Genomic DNA, 22,135 nt, shown 5'->3' with positions numbered 1-22,135 from the left:
CCTGGTACCCAAGAAAGACGGGGGTCTCAGACCCATTTTGGATCTAAGGCGTCTGAACAAAGCGCTAGCAAAGCGAAAGTTCAGAATGCTCACGACCAGAAAAATCCTCGCGCAGATTCGCCGAGGAGACTGGTTTATGGCGATAGATCTGAAAGACGCGTATTTTCACATACAAATTGCGTCACGTCACAGGCGATTTTTGAGATTCGCCTTCGAGGGCCGGGCATATCAGTACACAGTCCTGCCATTCGGCCTATCCCTAGCACCTCGTACATTTACAGTGTGCATGGACGCGGCGCTGGCACCCCTGAGACTCCGAGGCCTTCGAATTCTGAACTTTTGGACGATTGGCTGATTCTGGCTCAATCGCCTTCAGAACTCGCTCACCACAAGACACTAATACTCGATCACCTCGAGTGCTTAGGTCTGAGAGTCAATTGGGAGAAAAGTTCACTGTTTCCCAGTCAAAGGGTCTCCTTTTTAGGACTGGATCTGAACTCGCTGTCTATGACAGCACAGCTGTCGTCACAGCGCAGGCAGGACACCCTGCAAATGGCGAAATCCTTCTGCAGCGGCCATTTAGTGCCGCTCAAGAGATTTCAGAAAATGCTAGGCCTCATGGCCTCAGCCTCAGCGGTACTGCAGCTGGGCCTGCTGCGCATGCGCCCACTGCAGTTCTGGTTGAAAGCGCGCGTACCGCGCCGAGCATGGTTGCACGGTCGTTATCGCCTCAAGGTCAATCAGGAATGCATTTCAGCCCTGACACCATGGAGAGCGTCAGACTGGTACCGGTCAGGTGTAAGCCTGGGGACTTCCTCGAGTCTGAAGGTGGTGTCCACGGACGCGTCCGCCTCAGGCTGGGGAGCACTGCTCGAAGGCAGACCGTTCTTTGGCCAATGGCCAGAACGAGCCAAACTACCGCACATAAACTGCCTGGAAATGATGGCGGTGGACTTTGCGCTGAGGCGTTTTTGTCCCCGGATAAAAGGGCACCACGTCCTGGTCCGTTCGGACAACATGTCGGTAGTAGCCTACATAAACCGCCAGGGGGGCGTGAAATCCCGAAACCTATTCAGGTTAGCGGAACGCATACTGGTATGGGCCCAGCACAACCTGCGCTCGTTGAGAGCAATGCATGTGCCAGGCCACTTGAATGTAGGCCCAGACAGACTCTCACGGAACAATGTTCCGACGGGAGAGTGGTCTCTACACACACAGACAGTGCGTCTGCTGTGGAAAACGTTCGGCAGAGCGGAAATAGACCTGTTTGCAAACCAGGAAAACGCTCACTGCCCTGAATTCTTTTCAAAGAGCACGAACGCGCTGGCCAGTGTCTGGCCCCGCCGTCCGCTCTATGCTTTTCCCCCTGTCTCACTCCTGCCTCAAGTGCTGGAGCGTATCGAGGAAAGCGGATGCGCGGTGCTACTAGTCGCTCCGTACTGGACGAATCAACCCTGGTTCCCAGTTTTGATGCGACTGAAGAGTACTGCCCCGTGGCCGATTCCAGTGAGGAGAGACCTCCTCTCGCAGGCCAAGGGCTCGATTTTGCATCCTCGCCCGGAGCTCTGGTCCCTACACGTATGGGCCATAAACGGGTACCCGCTAACCTCCCAAAGGGAGTGTTAGACACGATCGAACAGGCTAGGGCTCCGTCTACTAGACGGCTCTACGCTTCCAAATGGTCGGTGTTCTCTGGTTGGTGTTCAGACCAAGGTCTGTCACCACTTCAGTGCAGGGAAACGGAGATTCTCTCCTTCCTCCAAGAGCTATTGGATAAGGGAAGAACCCTATCCACGCTCAAAGTCTATGTGGCTGCCATATCTGCGTTCGTTAATCCGACGCTTGGCCGTTCACTGGGCAGAAACGACCTGGTGGTCCGTTTCCTTAGAGGAGCCAGGAGGTTAAACCCTCCAAGGCCTCCTTCAGTCCCCGTTTGGGACCTTTCTACAGTGTTGAACGCTATGAAAGGGGCCCCTTTCGAGCCTATTCACTCAGTTGACATGAAACATCTGTCTTTCAAGACCGTGTTTCTTTTGGCTCTCGCTTCAGTGAAGCGCGTGGGGGATTTGCAAGCGCTCTCAGTTAGAGCTTCTTGTATGGAGTTCGGGCCAAACGACTTTGTAGTCGTGTTGAAACCGAAGCATGGGTATGTACCTAAGTCCCTCAACACACCGTTCAGGGCTCAGGTCATTTCCCTGGCGGCCCTGCCGGCCTCGGAGGACGGAAATAGCTCCCTTTGCCCGGTCAGGACATTAAGAGCTTATGTGTCCCGCTCCGCTGTTTTTCGACAGATGGAGCAGCTCTTTGTTTCGTTCAGTGGGCGCTCTAAAGGGCGAGCCGCGACGAGACAGAGTCTATCTCGATGGGTAGTGGATGCCATTGCGCTAGCCTACGCATCTAGAGGTTTGGAATGCCCCCCTGGGCATCAGAGCACATTCTACGAGAGGCATGGCCTCTTCGTGGGCTTGGTATAGCGGAATCTCGTTACAAGATATCTGTATGGCGGCAGGCTGGGCCTCCCCGTCTACATTTATACGGTTCTATAACCTAGAGGTTCCTGCGTTACAGGCTAAACTGCTCTCGGTCTAGAAGACTATGTTAGTGTTCCTGCCCCGCGTTGCGGCCCAGGTCACTTCAATGTTTAAGCATCACTCACTGACAATGTGTCCCATGAGCATGCTATTACCCCTCATATATATATATATTTCATATATATGTTATTATGCCCTTAGAGGCACTACTATAAAGGGATGATGCTATTTTTAGCCGCTCTCCCTATACTTCTTGGGGTAGGCACTTGTATGCCAGGGCGCGCGCGCCCTTAGGTGTCTGTGTCGGTCCAAGAGCACGCACGGCGTTTTACATGGGGTTCCCGTAGCGTTCTTTCGACGCAGTACGAGAGAACTCTACGTAAGAGAACGTACTCGGTTACTAACGTAACCTCGGTTCTCTCTAGGAGAGGGAACGAGTACTGCGTCTCATGCCGTGCGTGCCCACGCTGCGTCGCTTTCGTGACGAAAATCGGTGTGTTAGACAGCTATGCTCGTATTTATAGACCTAGGCCACGCCTGTTTCGGCGGGAGATGACGCAGAATGGGCGCGAAGCGCCCTCATTGGTCAGCGTCTCTGGCCTCGCATAGGCTGTGCTTTTCTGGCGGAGCAGCCAATGGGTGAGCGATATTGCTCCGCCTAGGGTTGTATGCTACAGAAAAGCGTTTTACATGTTTACAAAATTAAGGATTAATTTTTAGGCTTCAATCTCGACAAAGAAATACTTTCCCGTAGCGTTCTTTCGACGCAGTACTCGTTCCCTCTCCTAGAGAGAACCGAGGTTACGTTAGTAACCGAGTACGTTATCAACTGTTTACATTCACTTAAGTCATAACCAACTGTTTATTAGGATATTTTGACATTATGTTGTGTTATGTTGTGACATTACGAAGGAGAACTCAGTTCAGTATTCATGCACTATATGAGAGACTGCTTTTCGCGCGTTCTCTTTGGATATCAGATATCTGTGTGTGCGCACAGAAAACCGCACACGAGTGCCGAGCTGAGTTCTCTTTCACGTCTTCTTGCGCTTGAATGGTTTAAAATGGTTTGTGTGTGATTCTGCGTTAGATTTTGCAGACTCCCATTACAACAGGTAGCACAATTCGACAGGGAAAAATGCTATCTATCAGATTGTGCTACCAGCATCATATTTATGTGGTTTGAGGCTCATACCTACCCCTACCCTAAACCTACCCTTAAAATAATGCAAATACAGTGTTGGTAGCACAATATTATAGGTAGCATTATTTGGCAGAACACCTGTTGTCGTACCCAACCCTATTTGAGACACGGCTTCTCGAAGAAGATAAAATATAGGGCGGGACTTGATTTTGTCAATCGTGAATTGATTGTATTGTTGTGGTTTGCTATTGGCACGATCTCATGTGACAGGTTACCCCGTCCTCGAAATTGTATTTTCGTATCATAGCTAATTTAGCTTTTGTTTATGGTAAAATTAAGCTGTAAAAAGCCAAAAAAAGTATATATATTAATGTTTTAATGCTTGTTTCCTCTCTTAAACAGATAAAACTGCTATACGGCCATCCAAAAGCATGGATTCTCTCTGTTCTTTTCCAGCAGCAGGTGGGGCTAGATCTCCATAAATATACTTACCTCAGTGTGCTGTCATTGTGCCTTTTATTTGTGCTTAAAAATTTCAAACAAAAGATTTGTACAGATACATATAATATAAATGAATATAAAAATGCATTCGATATTTAAAAGTTAGTCATTAATTCACTACTTTTATTAAGGTGTCAGTGTGGCAATGGCCTATAGCCTATAAGCAAGTTATAATGTATTGTATTACAGAATGGGCTCATGGCAGGTTTTATATCTCAAAGAAGGCTTTTTATCTGTTTATTAGTCTGTTTATGACTGAAATATAAAAATAAAAACCAACTGGTTTCAAGTGGATATATTTGATGGAAGGCCTATAACATTAACTAAGGTCATGCTACCTTTGACAAACAGTTTAAGTTTAATGCTTTATTTTATTAATTATAATTTAAAAATTGGTTTGATATAGTGTTAAGTCATACAAACATTTTTAAGTGTGGCTGAAGTGTGAAAATGCTTTTTGGGACTGCTGTATATTTGTGGCTTTCACCACCAGTTTTCTCTTTTTCAATCCCACTCAGATGAGGACAAAGTACCAACAGAAGGAAGCAATGGCATCTTCGTCCCAGTTCTTAAATCCCGAACCCTGGGCTCAGATATCAACTACAACCTGAACCAAAAAGATCAAAATTCGGACTTAGATCCTCACAATGCTTCAGGAGGATGTCTGAGTGAGAAAAGAGAAGGAGCATCGAGTGCCTCTTCTTCATCACCATCTTCATCCGCACTGCAGAAAACTCTTCCAGAACAGCTGAAAGTTTTCAAAGGCGACGACCGCAGCGGCTGCCAGCCCACATCTCCTAAAAACCGCCGGATGTTGTATTCGGGATCTGCCAACAATGGATCATCTAGACCGTCTTTTCCAGGCAGCCTGTTTCCCCTGGAGTCTTCCCCGCGGCACCAACGCAAGGCCCTCAACATCTCCGAGCCGTTTGCAGTGTCTGTACCTTTACGTGTGTCTGCGGTTATTAACTCTAACAGCACCCCCTGCAGGGCACCTGGCAAAGAACGGGACAAGGGTTTAGGGGGGCTCTTTAAGCCTCCCAAGGAGGCCGGACCTCTGGAAGCCCATCGGAGGGAAAGTATTGGCACTGCTGGATTCCCTGTCCACATCAGTGGCAGCAGTGGGAACTTTACGTTCACAGACTGGGAGACTGGACTAGCGGCTCACACCAACAGTGCTGGGTATCGAGAGCACCCGCTTAGTGACAGCAGCGGAGGCAGCGGATGCAGTATCTATAGCAACAGCAGCTCTTTCCCCATGGAGAAGGAGGATCAGACGGGGGAAAGAGATATTACAGATGCGATCACTCTGGGGACAACAAAGAGTATGACCATTGTAGTGTGTGTGTATGTGTGTGTGGTTCAGGTATTCCCTACATTATGCAGACAAAATATAAAAAATGCTGGTCCTCATGAGGAAAACAGATTATAAATCATACTTGATGTTTTTTGAAAATGTAAAAATGCAAAGTTTTCTGTGACGGGCAGGTTTAGGGCTAGGGTTAATGTAACGGGAGAGGATATACAGTTTGTACAGTATAAATAGCATTATGTCTATGGAAAGTCCCCTAAAACATGAAAACACAACGTGTGTGTGTGTGTGTGTGTGGATATAAGTGTATTTTAATTAAGTGAGAATCATTTTAAATCTGCATTTGTAAGTTGATTAATTACATTTTAATATAGATTATAAAAAATGCTGACATACTCTTTAATACTTTCATTATCATATACACTGCCCGGCAAAAAAAAAAAAGGGTCGCTGTTTGGATTTTAATAGCAAATGCATAAGAGTCTATGATTGGATCATTATTGCAGTGATTATTCTAGCATGTTATATGTTTGGAAACCCAAATTAACCCAAATTGATGGAGTGTGTAGCTTTTCATGTATGAAGACACATCATGGCCATATTGCAGGATGACAATGTTAAGATTCATCAGGCTCAAACTGTGAAATAATGGTTGGGTGGAGCATGAAGAATCATTTACACACATGAATCGGCTCCAGATCTTAAATTCACTGAAAGTCTTTGGGATGTGCTGGAGGAGACTTTACAGAGTGCTGAACTCTTGCATTGTCAATACAAGATCTTGACCAAAAACTGATATGCCTCTTGATGGAAATAACATCACAACATTTACTTCCATCAAGAGGTGCATACAATTTTGGCTTTTTTCACTTTTTTTTGGCTGGGCAGTGTATCCCATTATCAGATTTATTGAGCAGTTAGATGAAGTAGAAAATAATTCAGATCTACATTTTTTTAATCAATAACTTAAAGGAGAACTTTTTAAGGGCAATTTTTAAGTTAATCTTGATCGTTATACCTTTGTGAGTACTGTCTATAGAAAAAAACCCGAACCGGATTAGTGCTTGCAACACGGAGCTGCTACCGCTAATACCCAGAGCTCACTCAGCTAACGGCAGTTATGGGGGCATATTCATAAAGAGTGTTTTTGTGCCTCTTAACAGACACAAAATGCAATTAAAATGTCTGTCCAACATGAACAGGGTCCTTACATGACAACAAGATGCGTTTAGCAACTTAGCCATTGTTTAAATTCACCTAAATAGTGTTTGAGACGGCTAGCTGTAGTCTCGCACTGAAGTCCTGTGGGAACTCCCATTGTAGCCGGAAAAAGGTAAATAGCAGCGTGCAGGTGGAGGAGCGTCGTGTGTGTGAAGAGTGTGAGGCTAGTTCTTCGTCTGTATACTCGGGTTCGAATAAATAAGGACGACCATCAAACTCAAAAGCCTCTTCCATGTGTTCAAAATCTTCTATATTCTCCATAGTTACGCTACGAACCATTTCTTCTTCATTTGTGAGCAAATCCGATCATCACTCTTTGCAAGCACCAATCCGATGCGATCCAATTCGGGTTTTTTTCTATAGACAATACTCACAAAGGTATAACGATCAAGATTAACTTAAAAATTGCCCGGAGTACTCCTTTAAAGATTAAATTTGTCTGTGTCGTCTCCCCTGTGTTAGAATACTTTTCTAGCTTAAAGACAACTAAAAGTACAACATCTGTAGGTTGTTAAAGGGATAGTTCACTTTAAAATTAAAATTCTGTCATCATTTACTCACCCTCAAGTTGTTTCAAACCTGTATTAATTTATTTCTTCTGTTGAACACAAAGAAAGATATTTTGAAGAATGTCGGTAACAAATATCTTCCTTTGTGTTCAGCAGAATAAATAAATTAATACAGGTTTGAAACAACTTGAGGGTAAGTAAATGATGACAGAATTTTAATTTTAAAGTGAACTATCCCTTTAACACTGTGGTGCTTTCAAACATTGCCATGTTTTGAATCCCGACCAGCCCAGCACAGCAACACTGCCTCAACCAATGGTGTGTGTTTGGGCTGGACTGTCAGATATATGTAATGGCTGATGAGGGAAGTGTTTGGCAATCACGTTATTTTAGCAATTCTGTTTGGTGATGCTACTGCCGCAGAAATTACACACTGCACCTTTAACTTTACTACCCTAACTGATTATCTGTATTTTTCTCAGGAAAGGATGCAGAAGTGAGAGAGCTGATTGCCAGTGTGGAGAATTTTGAACCTCAGGTGTCATCTGAGGCTAAAGCAATAGGGGAAGAACTGGAAACTACATCAACACAACAAGAAATAACAAAATTGGACAAACTGGTATGATTTGAAATTGATAAAACATCAATTAAACAGAATTAATTGTACCCCTGTAGTTTTTTGTTATTAGATTTAAGTACTACTAGTAAACTGTAAAACTAGGGAAGATGAAAAGATGATATTTATATATATTTCTATTCTTTTCTATTTTATTCGGTTCCAGTTTAATCTGTTCTATTCTAAACTTCCTCACTACTCCTAAATTATATTTAGGTCATAATCTATGTATTCTGTCACGATTCACTCACCCTCATGTCGCTTCAAAGCCATAAGACTTTCAGTCAACTTTCGTTCAACTTAAATGAAGATATTTTTAATGAAACCTGAGAGATTTCTGTCCTTCCATTGTAAGTCTAAGTAACCAAAACTTTGATGCTTCAAAGAGTTCATAAAGACAAAGACATTCTAAACGTGAAGAGTCTTCTGTAGAGACACAATGGCTTTAAAAGCCTAAATTAAATCTGTTCATCATATATTCACATATAAACATTGATCAGTGAATGTACATAAAGCACTCAATGGAAGCTCAAGAATTTTGCTTTAGGTGTGAGAACCAATGAGGTTTGATCTTGATGTGCATCAATCGAGTACGGTTGAGCTTTAATTTTCCATATTTAAATGCTTTATGTATGTTTGTTTGTATGTGAACAACAAATTAAATCTGTCAGTTCATCATATAAAGCAATCGTGTCTTTTCAATAGACTGCGCAATTCATATGGATTACATTTACAATTTTTATGAAATTTTGAACTGTCAATGTTTGGTGATCTTCATTGGTGTTTCAAAGATAAACAAGAGTTTTATAGGTTTGGAAGTACATAATGACATGATAAATTATAATAGATTTTAATTTTTTAAGTGAAGTAAGCCTTTAAGCCCACTGTTTTAGAAAGACATAATTGTGGCTTCATAAATATTACTGGAACAAATGCCTCTAACCAGTTCTCACCTTTTTTATTATTATTTTTGTTTCTTTGTGCTTGACAGGAAGTAGACAACGAGGTGTCATCGCCTGGCATGCATCAGAAAGTTTCAGTCACTGACGCTAAAACAAATATGCTAGATGAACAAGTGAAGCCCAGCTTCACCAAAATGACTGGAAACGAGGACAGTCTCAAGCTAAGTGGTCAAACACGGAGAAGAAGTAGTTTGCCCACAAATCCTGCATCATCAAAGGGACTCTTTATAGACCTTACCAAAAACGTGATGTTTGATCATTCTGGTGCTACTACGTTTAATTCTGTCATGAAGCATTTGCCTGAAAGATTGTTGTCATGTGATGGTGGCTGGAATTACTTGGATAATGATGTCGACAGGACAGACCACAAGAGACTAGAGTCACAAAATATAATAACAACCAGTCTACAACTTTCCCCATTTCTCCACCTAAAGGAAACCGATATTCTCCAAGATGCAGAGCCATGCAGTGAAGAGGAACTAAGAACAGATCCTGTCGAGAAAGACAACACTTCCAAAAGTGACTCGAGAGATCATTCAAGCAGTTATGCAAAATCAGATATTCAGACTGCTCTTCACTCTGACACAAAAGAATCATTAGTAACAAAGGATATTTGTGAAAAAGGAAATAAGGAGGTTATTGATGAACCCAGGAAACTTGACTTAGCAGGAAGAATCAAGGGAAGTTTAGAAAGACTCTCAACCTGTCTGAACGAACAGCATTTCACATTGGAAATTTTGCACCAAGGTGACGTAGTAGACACATGGGGGAGTAATTTGGGTGGTTTGGATCAGGTTGAACCATGGGAAGACTTGTGTTCTGCCAAGCAATGGGTGACGAGCCCTCTACACTCACCAAAACTTGAGGATCTCTTTCCTACGCCAAAAGAGACTATGCCATGCCATGAAATTCACAGCCAAATTCTTGATAAGCCAAAAGTGGACGATTTGCCCAACAGCGAGAAGGATGAAGCTAAAGAACCAACTGTGCTAATTGACAGTACATCATCTCAAACAGAGGCTGTTCTAGCATCCTGTGAACATGTAAACTTTGTAAATCCAACAGGAAACAAAAATGCAGACACAGATGTAGCTTGCTCTGCACAGGTAACTGCACATTTTGACAGCGATAACCGCAAGCGGATGGGAGAGAAAGATGACAAACTTGAGGTTCCACAGGTCAAGATATTGACGACATTAACTGATTCAGACGAGACCACTGAACTGCAAGACTTGAGCAAAGCAAAACCGAAGCGCTCTTCTCCCTCTCAGAGATTTCACCGACAGACATCCCACGAGTTCTGCATTGTGGAGAGAAGTCAAGAAAACATTAAACCTAAACTCAGGCCATGCTCCCTAAACCTTGATTTAGGACACCAAAGTTTCAGAGACATCTCAAATAGTCCGTATCTGAAAAGTGCAAAGCAAGCAATTGCACAGGAATGGGTGACGCATGAAGCCAAGCATGGAAGCTCATCTCTAGAGTTGGAGCTGTTCCTGAGTGGCTCCAAGGCACCTATGCGACGCAACTCTGCACCAGTCAGCGTGTCATCAGTTCGCACTGCATTCATGATCAAAACCTGCCAAGCTAAAGCTGTTCCTGTTATTCCACCAAAAGTTCAGTACAGCCACATACCTCATGTCCTACTTGAGGGGAGCACTGATCAAGTCAGGAAGAGTACACCTGAAAAGAAACCTGCCAAGAGCAAGTTGGGAAAACCAGGTCCTGCACTTCCCCTCCAGAAAGTCAAAGACCACAGGGAGGAGCTGCCAAGCAGTGAACCACCATCAGGGGTCCAAAGACAGAAGCCCACGAACAATGCGACATGCAATGAGTATTTCAAACCAACACCCATTCCCGATCTTCCAGTGTTGAGAAGGAAGCGGTCTGCAAACGGGGACACTTTTATGGATCGTCCTAGACCTGAGCGCTCAACGCTTCTTCAGAGATCGTCCTTCAGAAATCGCCCAAGACCTCAAAGTCTCATCCTGTTTAGTCCCCCTTTTCCAATCATGGACTACCCTCCGGTAGGGCAAGATGGTAAACTAGTCCTATCTCCCATTAAAGCTGAAGCCTCACCATTTGACGTCTATGCAAAAGAACTAGCTGAAAACCTCAAAACTCCTGAGGGGGTAACCTTGCGTAATAAAATGACTTTGCCAAAGAGTGGACAAAGGCTTGAGACCTCAACCAGTTGCTTTTACCAGCCACAAAGGAGGTCAATGATATTTGACAACAGAAGTAACAGGCAAATTGAGTGAGATAAGACTGACATGTTATTGGCCATCATGTGATAACTAGCAAACTTCTAGCTTATCAAATGTGTCCGAGTGTCAGTGTACCCTATAGAAAACATGGTGATGCTTGGAAATCAAGGTGCCGTTAATCTTGATAATCAGAATTGTAAGTATTAAGCTTTGTGTAAAATTATGCTGCTGCTAAGGATTTATATCAGAGATTTTTTTTTCTATCTTTGCAAGAAAAACTGAAACATGCCTAAAGATAAACCTGGGAAACTTAGCATGCTCCTACTGTATATGTAAATACAAACTGTACAAGCACATCTCAGTTTAAATTGACTCAATTCCCTTCCTGTGGAGCTGAAGGTCTTTGTGTCTGTTGTTACTTTAGCATGATTGGATCATATTATGTTTACAGTTGGAGCATTTATAAATTATCTACAAATCTACATGATGGAATTAGGTGTTCAACATGCCAGCCAATGAGAAAATAAAACTATTAAAATAGTTTGACAAAATATCAACAAAAAAGCAAACATTTATTTATTCAATAGTGTCTTGTTTTATCATACAAAACTGTACTCTAAAGAGTAAAAATCACTTTGTACAAATGTTTGGGGTAAAAGTCCAATGATTTGAAGATAAAGGTTTAAAGGTCAGTGTTCTTGAATAATTCAAACATTGCTTCTAGCCGTGTTCTCTTCTCTAGTGGATATAGTAGATATAGAGTTTTATATATATTTTCAAATCTCCTGATTACTTGGTTAACTGAAATGTATGAAACAAATAGGGTGAGGTTTCAAAAAATAAGAATATAAAGAAACTGTCCGTATTTTATATATAAACCATAGAGCAGAGAAGTTTTGAAAATGTATTTTGAAGCAGACAAGGATGAAAGATCAAGATGATGATGTTGTCAGTTATTGTAACCAAAGAACACTAACCTTGTAATATGTTCTTTTTGTATTCAGTCACATTGGATTTATTGTATGTAGTCCATTCTAAACAAAATAATAAAAGTACTTCACATGTAATGTGTACACTGTGACATACATTTAAGCGTTTTAGATGGCATATTTCTATTTGCATATTTATAATGTAAGGGAACGCAGATATTAATATATATATATATATTACACAAGGTAATGGGCTAAGTTTTGCCACTTACCTACAGTTGTCTTTTAGGCATAAACAAATGATTAAAAAAATAGAAGCAAATCATGTCTGATATTTCAGGATGTGTGCAAAAATGGAAAAGAAATATAACATGGGGCCAAAGAAAAGTGAACCCTACATGAATAGTACAATAAAGTGGTTCAGGGACACAATCTGCATCATGCTATAGGGGTAAGCTGTGTCATGTCAAAGGTAAGTTGAATCACAGTGGAATATAGGAACAATTTACATGTCAAATAAAACAATGGCCATAGTGTAAGAATCACATTCCAAAGTCTTATGTTGCAGATTATATTCAGTTTCATAAACCAGCCAGGGAATGCTTTAGTATTGATATTTTTTTAATACAGTGAAACGATTTACAATATTTGATATGTAAAATGTAAAGCTAGCTGCCCTTTTGAAAAAATGGTTCATTTTCAGAACTGGTAAAGCATCGATATAAAACCTATTATGCAATGTTTTTACTTCACTAGCAAATTCTTATAACATCATGTGATGGTTAAATGCATCTTATTCTACTCTCGTTTACTCATTAAATACATATTAGAGTTGTGTTTAAAAAATACACAATAAATAGGCCTACAAATAGACAATGTAATTGTCAACTTATTTTGACATTTATTTTCATTTAAAAATGAAGAGAACGCATGTAATAAACCAGTCTTGAAACACAAGATGTTGCTCCAGAGTAAATGTAAATAACTATAGAAATACACTGTAAGAAGAGCCGACTATAAACAAAGACTTCCTTCATTTATGCAGCTAAAATACATCATGGAAATATGAGAACAGAGCAAAAGCCAGCTTGTGTCATGGCTTACAATTTTATGGAGAATACTTGCAAAATGTATAAACTTTATAAGTATAAACTTATAAAGTTGCTCAGACATCTTATAAAATGTTTTTTTTTTTTTTTTTTCAGATTACAATAACAATCTGAGAATTGTGAGTGATAATGCCAGCATACAAATCAATCCATTCTGTGGCTCCGATATCCAGAGAAAGCCTGTCAGTAATTCCTCTTAAGAATTTTTTTCTTTTCTTTTTTATATTGAGATATTTAGGTCAAAGACGCTCACAAACTTGATAAATTTGGAAGACAGTTGCTTAGAAACAACAACAATGCAGAGTCACTGAATGACCTGCAGCAACCAACACACCTCACTTAAAGAAATATATAAATAAAAGTATAAACATGGATTCAATTCCTTGCAAGGCCATTGTTACGTTGCTTTTGAATTCATTATGATTTGACAATTGTATTGCTTGACTCATCACGGATTTTGATCTTCATTTGCACCTGCAAAAGTTTTTGTAAAGTTAGTTGTGACAGATGGTTCACAGCTATTCAAAAATGTCACTTTTGTTTATTAAATATAATCCATAAAATGAAAAAGGTACATTTAAATCATGTTTACAAGGCCAAGTTAAATCGGTTAAATTGCCTGGACGGTGACAACATGCAATATATTTAACAAACTCTTTCTCTTAAAGGTGGGGTATGTAATTCTCTTTTTTGGCCATTTTTTTCAAAATCACTTAAAATCCTATTCCTAACCCACTTACAGCCACTGAGTTACAAGCACTGAAATAAAAATTAAGCAATTTAATCATCTGTGGAGCAGGCAGGACTCAAAAAACACCAGCCAATCATTTCCAAGACCACCTAGAATCATTGGACAGTGTGTCAATCAATCGGTCGTACCATTGATTGGTCCATGTTCTTTGAATGGGTGGAGTCAAAGGAAAGAAGGTAGAACCATTTGAGTTGTGTATTTTCAAAATCTACCGGCCGTTTTGCAAATCACATACCCCACCTTTAAATAAGACTGCATATATTGTACACACACACACACACACACACACACAGTTTATATCTCCAATAGATTATATTATATATCCTTCTTAAATATACTGTCATCAAGGATCATTCCAGAAAGACTCAAATCAGTCAAGATTTTGGATATTGTCTGAAACAAATATATATATATATATAAACATATAAACTGAATGAAAGTTCAAAAAAAATACCTGTTCTAACATGAACTGAAGTGGATCATCTGGTCTATCAAAAACCAGTTTCTCTGTGATGTCCTGAAATAGCACAAATGAGACTGTGAGTGAACAATTATGCCTGTCTTGAAGTCTCAAGCATCAAAAGGTGCCTTCTGCTGCTAAATGACATTGGTAGTTAGTAAGAGCTCTTTTAATGCTGCAGAACGTATCATGCAATATTAAATTAAACTGAAATAATGCAATATTTTAACCCCTTCAGAACCCGCTGCCATTGGAATGGACGTCACATGTTTTTTTGTTTAAACCAATACAATTTATGTTTTTATAATATCAATGCTGCACTCATTGGTCTCTGAACAATCAATCACAAAAGAAGATTTTTTTTAAGTTTAATGTACATCGCAATGGACATCAGGTGTTATCTGCAGGAACCTCAAGAGTTAGTTGTGTGCCAGGGTGTGAAATTTGAGCAAAGCTAAAATACAGAACTACAAATACTAGCCTATCTTTGACCTTTTATGAACATTAATGTTAATTAATTAAATATTATTAATATAATTGTATGTCTTCAAAGTGACCATAAACTGTCAATTTTTCATCGGTTTTAGTGAGAAACAGCCACAGATGAATGACTACACAGCAACACACACTCACACACCATCCACACACTGATGCCTTGATGCTATAATGCACACAATAATATATTCATCAAAACAACCACACTAAGTACACATACACACACCCACATACACACAAAGACATATACTCAGATTCACCCACTGCAACCAACAAAAAGAAAGTTTTTATTGAGACTTTATATCATCATACTTACTTTCTTATTGCATTGCTCGTTCTTACAGTGTTATTTTCAAAATATTCAACACTATTTCAACCACTAATGTTAGTTCACAAACTTTAGTTCATACTGAATGGTTAAAATATGATGCTTTTTAATTTTATGTTGCTTCAGTCGTGGTGTCCATGTAAAAAATCTAATAAAAAATTAGTTGGCAAGATTTTTAGATTCATTTCTTTCTCACATTGAAGAAGCGCCATTTCAAATAAACAGGTCAGTGGGGAAAATGTTCAGGTCTGAAGGGGTTAACATAACTAAATATTTTAACATAGCGAACCGTTTTACTTGTTAGTTCTGTTAGGTTAGAGCTCTGAATTGTGCTTCGCCATTTTGTGCTAAGCCATTCATCACTGTCTACCATTTTCTCCGTAAGAAAATATATCAGTAACTGCAGCTTTGTTCTTTCTCACCTGAAAAATCTGAAGAATATTATGAGTCTCCATATAGTTAACAGAGCGTTCGTAAGGGTCCGTGAACACCGATGAGGAGCCACGAATGCTCTCCGTACTCTCGGTGATAAGCAGTTTTTCTGATAGAACAGAATCTGCCATCCCACAAAGTCTATGCTAATGTAGTCAACTAAAAACGATATATACAAAAAGTAAGTTGCGAAGAGTACTTCCGAGTAGCATTATAACTCAAATAGTTAGCGTTCGCTCTTTAATAAAGGATATCAGATGCATTACCTCAGTATAAAACAAAAATCTAACTTTTATGTCTTTAGTCCGTTTTATGCTAATAGAGAAATGAGACCGGGTATCTCGAGCAGGACGGTTGGAAATGTCACCCTGTAACCCCTAGCAACTGTAAACAAAAGGCTTGAATGATGTCATTGGGCACAGTTCCCCGGGACATCGCCTTTGAATCGTGAGGAGTCTAGAAAAGGGTTGTTAAAAAAGGCAAAAAAAACTGTGTTCGTACGTTTGAAACATTACTTTTGCAGTTGAAGCCAATTTTACGATCTATTTTTGGACAAGAAACTACCTCAGAAGACCTCGGGCTAACGTTTACAATACGTCTGACAAAGGGAAGGAGGGGCTAACTGCTGTTTCTAGGTTGCTAGTCGTCCTCAGCTGACACTTCGGCCTACAATGGGTGCATTTTATGTAGGGCAGACGGTGTGCGTGTCCCCCGGTGAACCTCTCGGCGAAACGTTGCTGTTCGTGTTTATAACCGAAAGGGGGAACTCAATATCAAGAAAAGCTTTCATGCAACGCAACGGAAACCTCCTACTAAGCGTAATAATATGGAGGAGAGGGATTGTTACATGTGACGAAATACTTACGTGAGCCAAGGTCGAGCAGCTTTTATCAAATTAATGTAGCCTACAGAATATATATATTATATAAGTATCGGTTTGTAATATGCCTCTTTTGACGTTTGACATCACAAAACCTGGGACGTCGTAAATAATTCGCTGCCAATATATCCCGACATAATATTCATATTAATTACTGTTCACTGCTATCACGATTCACAACACTGAGACAGGATCAGTCGTTCGAAGGATTGTATTCTGCTATATATATAATCTATAAAATAAAAAAATGTATATAATTAAAAATATATATATGTATATAATAGCGCATGAAAAACATCACTTAGGCTTGAAGGTTGATTATTCCTCGTCTAGACTACAGTCGACCGCGCGCGCGCGCGCACACGCACACACCTGTCATTGTCTAGACTGGGGGGTGTCAGGGGGAGGGGGACTCGTGAACCACTATTGCATTATTTTGTGTCTGTCACAACGACTCTGTGAACGTATTGGGGAACAAAAAGTTCGGTGTCACTTTTCACGATCTGATTGGTCCGCAATACCGTCAGCAACTCTCCTTACGTTTCCTTGAGGTCAGCTAGGGACGTTAAAAAATAAATAAATGAGAAAATAGAAATGCGTAGAAAGTAAAAGGCACGGGGGTGAACAATCTAGCTTGTTGGTCCTCAAACTGACGGGCAGCGTCATCATCCAATGTGGGACCAGATGTAATTTGGATAAATTTATTGACACCGTCCCTAACCAATCTAAAGTAGGCTATCTATAAATGATCAACATGAGGGATTCTCGGATGACTGGCCTTTTGATCGAGGATGGGACATGGATTTCAGGGAGTTTCACTCGCGCCTAATAACAGTAATTTCGTGGTAACGTATGCATTTCTTTATGCTCAAGAATCAAGCAGAAAGTCCGAAACGCCGAAATACTGAACGGAAAACGGCGCACTTGTACAGTGACCGATCATTAAAGAAACTGAGGATGCGTAGTGTCCATGCGGGTTCAAACACAACAATTGGATAAGGCAGAATAGTTTCACTTTCAGAGCCACAATGGAGCCAGTTTCAGCGTTCCTCGCTGCGCGGAAGGGAGGGCGTGCGGCTCACCGATTGGGGTAAAGTCATGTTGAACGATTTATATCACAACCTACGTGCTTCAAGAAAGTCCATTCTGTTCCAATCGCCAGTAGAAAGGCGTGGCTGCCCAAAATCTTCGACGAATAGTGAAAAAATGGGAGGGCACGAGCGAGCTGCGTGATGTCCTCTCTGAAGGTAGGCTGCAGCGTGTGTTTATTGATGAGATGAAAGAAGATGGAAGTGAGAAATGAAACAAAGTAAGGGACAATATTAATAAACTCAGTCCTTGCCTGGGGAAAAGCTGTGAAGCGCTGTAGCCACTGGAGAAGAAAGACCCTTAAAGCAGCAGGTAAGAAATAGGGAGAGGGAAAGGAGGGAGGGGGAGGGAGGGTACTTATACCTACTATTTATGTTAGGCTATTTATAAGAGTAATAGCAGTCGTTCCCTAGATATGTGGCGAAAAAAACTTAAGCATGAAGCATGAACTAATAGCTCATACGCAAGACTTGTTCATCAATATTTTATGCATAAACCAGCTGTGAAGAAAACTTCGCGAAATTACATTTAGTTGTGAAAGAATTGGCACTCTGGATTATGTGAGTTCTCTCTAAACATCTCATATTTGTCTGGAATTAAACAAAAAAAGATTATGAAGTGACGTCTCGACCATATAATTCCTTGCTTGGTCACTCGTTTTCTATAGTTGAACACTTGTCCGGCTGTCGAGACTTTGTCTGTAGTTTTAATATTTCAGTGGGCTATGTGGTTTGATATTTTGCGAAGTGTTAAACGTAACACCGAACCATGACACGAAAAGCTCAATACGACTCAACGGAGGGGAGCCGCTAGGGACTTCCCTACATAAGACCCAAATATTTGATAGAATAACACCCGCTCTAACCGCGAGTTTAAGTGTCAAGAATCATATCGCTACAAGACTAAATGATCTGTTTCACTGCAGACGAGATAGAAATGATTATTCAAACATTTCAGCCGCTTATCTGGAGTCCTTTCCGGGCTATTGCTAATATTTTATTGACCCCGGTAGATTTGCGCGCTAGCCTCCGGTTTCGGGCTCTCTGAGGCAAACATAATTGTTAGCAATATTGTTGTTTTGTGTAGAAGACGCTGTCGGACAATTTCTACACGAAAGTATAGCCTATGGAGTTTTGTAGGGAGTGTATCTGGCGCTTTACCATGTCCGTTATTTGTCTTCATTGAATTAGGATACGCCGCGTAAAGAAGTGACCGAAATATTAGTCCGCGTACCAAGAAACCGAAATTTAGATAAATGCCCATCTGTTCTGTATCCTAATGCTTGTACTTACTGAATGACCTCTTTTTGACTCCGTGTTGTGAAGTGCCAGCTTGTTGCCTATAACGCACGCGTTTGTAGGCTAAGCAAACAATAAATCACTCGGCCATTTTAACACAGAAAAAAAACTTAATATGGCAAAGCGAGGAGCGCTTCTTCAATTTTTGGAGGTTACGGGGCCTTCGAGCAGCGTCCGATCACAGCGCTGATTGTATTGTTATCTGTGTGTAGTACGAGACGGCGGGTATGAGAACCATGCAGTGGAAAAACACACCAGACACATTTTTCATTAATTTATCATATGCCCTCTGTTTCCCGACGCTGTATTATAAAATGTCTGGCTTATATAATCTGTGTATTTATAGCAAATGACATGAAAAGGTTGTCAGTTATGTTGGGAGATTCTATCCGATGTTGGTTACTTTGATTATTGGGATGTTTTATCTTGAGCTGGAAGAAGAAAAACCCTGTTGTAAACACAATGCAATAATCTTATTTTTATTACAAACGTTAGCATGTTTGTTTGCTTTTATTATTTTATTATTTTTTGAATTTGCAGACCGCCTGTCTCTCAGACGGTCAATGCGGCCTTGGAAGTTTGATGCACCCCTTTACTTATTGATACAATAACACAACTATTGAAATAGCCTACTTAATTCAACGTTAAGGATTAAAAAAAAAAAAAGTAAAGTGCTGGTGTGTATGGAATAGAGGCAGATTGTATTATTAAAAAAAGAGGTTTGCACGTGTAAATCATGGCCTCTGTTCTATTAACCCTGTGTGCTGCTCTATATTTGTTGCTAGCTTAAAACTGTTAGCCAGTCGTCAGTCTCCTAAACGTGTGGATGTCTGAATAACATTTTTTTTCAATCCATGTTGAATCTCGGCAGTTTCACGAGGAAAACTTTCATCTCTATCTTTGCATCTGATTTAGAAGAGGGTAATGTATAGGCTATAGGCGTGCATTAACGTAAGTCAAACGAACTATAAAGCATCATAAAATATTATAGCGTTCGCTTTTTTTGCTTCTGATATTATTGCAAATGCATACCTATGTCAGAAACAATATTTCTTTCACAATTCATTTTTTTCCCCCACTATACTTTTTTTTTTTTCTTTAGCTGCATGCTACCGGCCTCCTTTTCATGCTTTTGTAAAATTCTTCGTGTCTTTGCAGGTATAGGGCAACGTCGAGGAAATTAACTCTTTCTATATCATGTCAAATAAGTTTTTTTTTATTTTAGTCAGCTCATTTTGTAAAAATACAAGTTATATAGGCTAGTAGTTAATGAATCAAGCCTTTCCCCCACGTGCACGAGACTGCTCTGCTTAGGCTACACGTTGTTCTTTACTGTGCACCTGTTTAATTCAGTTGAAATCCGTTTTTAATCGCGTGTGTGTATTTTTTTTTTTTCAATTCTTCATGGATGATTTGGGCAGTGGGAATGGGGGCATTGCCTGCGTGCAGGTTGTTTGTCTGTCAGCTTTACCGAGTTTTAAGTTGCTGTATGCGTGACAAATACCTTGAGATGTATGTTTTACGTTAGTATATGATAGTGTATACAAAACCCGAAAATAAACTTTTTAGTTTTACTTGAATGTGTTGCAAATACAAGTACACTGGAGTCCCAGCAGTGTCACTATAGATATAGCAATGCTCCTCCTGGAATTGATTTTCATGTGTTAATGCATTATACTAAACGAGATTTTTCTTATTACTTTTCTGTAATGTGGCTATATAGCTCTAGCTCAGTCATGTGATGCTTGGACACGTGTGACACTTTTGTCTGTAAAGATGTTTGTGCCTTTTAAGGTGGTATGTACCTGGATGTAGCCTACATGTGAGAGTTGATCATTCTTAAGTGGCTTTATGTTTATTATTTAAACAATAAGGTATTGTTGATAGTTGTATCATATAACTAAACATTAACTAAGAGCACTGTTTTCCCAAACATGAATTATCAATATGTAAGCCTGTATTTTTATTTGGCTTTATCTTTCCTGTCTTATTTGTCTGCACTAAATATTAATGTTTATTGTGATTATTGATCTGAGGGGCATATTGATTGTTGCTTATATATAATGATAAACCTATTGAGTTTAATTATTATTGTGGCAATATAAGAGGTTGTGATCATGATTTGTGCTTTCAATCATATATTTTTTTTCCAGTTCATACTCCTTGACCTTTGATCAGTTTGTGTGGATGTATAATGAGACAGCAACGTGGTTTAATTTGTGTGTGTGTGTGTGTGTGTGTGTGTGTGTGATTATTGATTTAGCCTGTCATAGATGCTGTAGTAATACTTGCAAACTTAGAGTTAGTGGCAACTAATATAATCCTATTCTTAACGTTCACTAAAGTTTTTAAAAAATGTTAAACATTCTTTTGTCTATTTTTGGGGAGATTGAAATGATAAATTTGCCCAAAAGACAACAAATAAATCATGATCTTAGGAATATTGGGATTCGTGGATCAAAAGAAGGCATTGTGTGCTGTTTATTTTGGAAACATCAAACCCTCTTAGTGCTTCAAACATAATGCTCACATGCCACAGCCGAGACTAACAGTTTGTCACTTGGCCCGCAATTGATTATTTGACAGAATGACGCATTAAAAATATGCAAAATTGCAATTAAACAATTGCAGGTGTACAAAATTTCAATGATATTGTAAGGTGATTGATCACAGTGGGTAGGGCCGTTCTAATTATACTTAGATTGGTACGTGATAGCAGTGATTACTATTATTGTTATAGTGTTTGCTGTACCATTAGACCAGAGGTTACCCAGTCAGATTACAGATATATCTTAACCATCTTACCAGTTTTGGACAGTGACCTTCACTAATGTCATTAAATGTCAAGGTCAGATAATTCCTCTTTAAGGAATATTGTGAGAATCAGGACAGGAGAATGAGAGAATAAAACAGAGCCAAACACACATGTCCTTGTTAACCCCCAGATGCAGAACTGACGGCAGCTATACTTTACAACACACACACACACGCACACACACACATGTCATGTCATGTTCGCTATCATTTTGGGGACTCCATAGACGTAATGATTTTTATACTGTATGTATACAGTACAAACTATATATTCTCTCTCCTTACACAACTCTACCCCTTAACCTACACATCACACAAAACTTTCTGCATTTTTACATTTTCAACAAAAAATAATTCTGTATGATTTATAAGCTTGTTTCCTCATGGGGACTTCAATTTTAAGTCCCCATGAGTCTGTGTGCATTCAGGTTGAAGTCCCCACCAGGATAGAAAAACATGTGCACACACACACACACACACACACACATACATACACACACACACGCACGCACACGTGCAAACCATAAAGTGCAGGGGTGAATGTCCA

General features: G+C 40.0%; 3 protein-coding genes across 6 annotated transcripts in view; 2 read left to right on the top strand and 1 right to left on the bottom strand.

Moving 5' to 3' along the window:
* The window catches only part of arhgap31 (Rho GTPase activating protein 31), a 40,924-nt gene extending 28,854 nt beyond the window's left edge, over positions 1 to 12,070 (top strand). For both annotated transcript variants that reach the window (XM_079607088.1, XM_079607087.1), the window contains exons 9-12: positions 4,078 to 4,137; positions 4,695 to 5,501; positions 7,701 to 7,837; positions 8,826 to 12,070. In XM_079607088.1, the coding sequence (XP_079463214.1) occupies positions 4,078 to 4,137; positions 4,695 to 5,501; positions 7,701 to 7,837; positions 8,826 to 11,057 (3,236 nt within the window). In that variant the 3' untranslated portion in view covers positions 11,058 to 12,070. The remainder of the gene's footprint in view (positions 1 to 4,077; positions 4,138 to 4,694; positions 5,502 to 7,700; positions 7,838 to 8,825) is intronic.
* Positions 12,071 to 12,534: 464 nt separating this feature from the next.
* Positions 12,535 to 15,882, bottom strand: tex55 (testis expressed 55). The gene is made up of 4 exons (XM_079606377.1): positions 15,774 to 15,882; positions 15,498 to 15,666; positions 14,247 to 14,309; positions 12,535 to 13,515 (listed from the first exon to the last, which is right to left on the bottom strand). The coding sequence occupies exons 2-4, from the start codon at positions 15,636 to 15,638 to the stop codon at positions 13,459 to 13,461; spliced, it is 261 nt and encodes an 86-aa protein (XP_079462503.1). The 5' UTR covers positions 15,639 to 15,666; positions 15,774 to 15,882; the 3' UTR covers positions 12,535 to 13,458.
* A 904-nt stretch (positions 15,883 to 16,786) lies between these two features.
* zbtb20 (zinc finger and BTB domain containing 20) overlaps positions 16,787 to 22,135 on the top strand; it is a 56,976-nt gene continuing 51,627 nt past the window's right edge. Inside the window, exon 1 of one of the 3 annotated variants that reach the window (XM_079606358.1) lies at positions 16,787 to 17,788. The gene's annotated coding sequence lies outside the window, so the exon portion shown is untranslated. Of the gene's footprint in view, positions 17,789 to 17,873; positions 18,037 to 22,135 lie in introns of those variants that run through there. The other 2 variants (XM_079606361.1, XM_079606360.1) reach the window with 2 other exon arrangements.

This window comes from Phoxinus phoxinus, assembly GCF_949152265.1.
Source record: "Phoxinus phoxinus genome assembly, chromosome: 3".
In the NCBI taxonomy this organism is placed as follows: Eukaryota; Metazoa; Chordata; class Actinopteri; order Cypriniformes; family Leuciscidae; genus Phoxinus; species Phoxinus phoxinus.
This window is presented reverse-complemented; position numbering and strand designations above follow the sequence as displayed.

Coding starts and splice junctions, on each gene's coding strand:
- tex55 (XM_079606377.1), bottom strand. CDS start 15,638: ATGGCAGATTCTGTTCTATCAGAAAAACTGCTTATCACCGAGAGTACG. Junction 14,310..15,497: donor ATATTCTTCAGATTTTTCAG/GTGAGAAAGAAC, acceptor GTGCTATTTCAG/GACATCACAGAGAAACTGGT. Junction 13,516..14,246: donor TTCAGTTCATGTTAGAACAG/GTATTTTTTTTG, acceptor AAACTTTTGCAG/GTGCAAATGAAGATCAAAAT.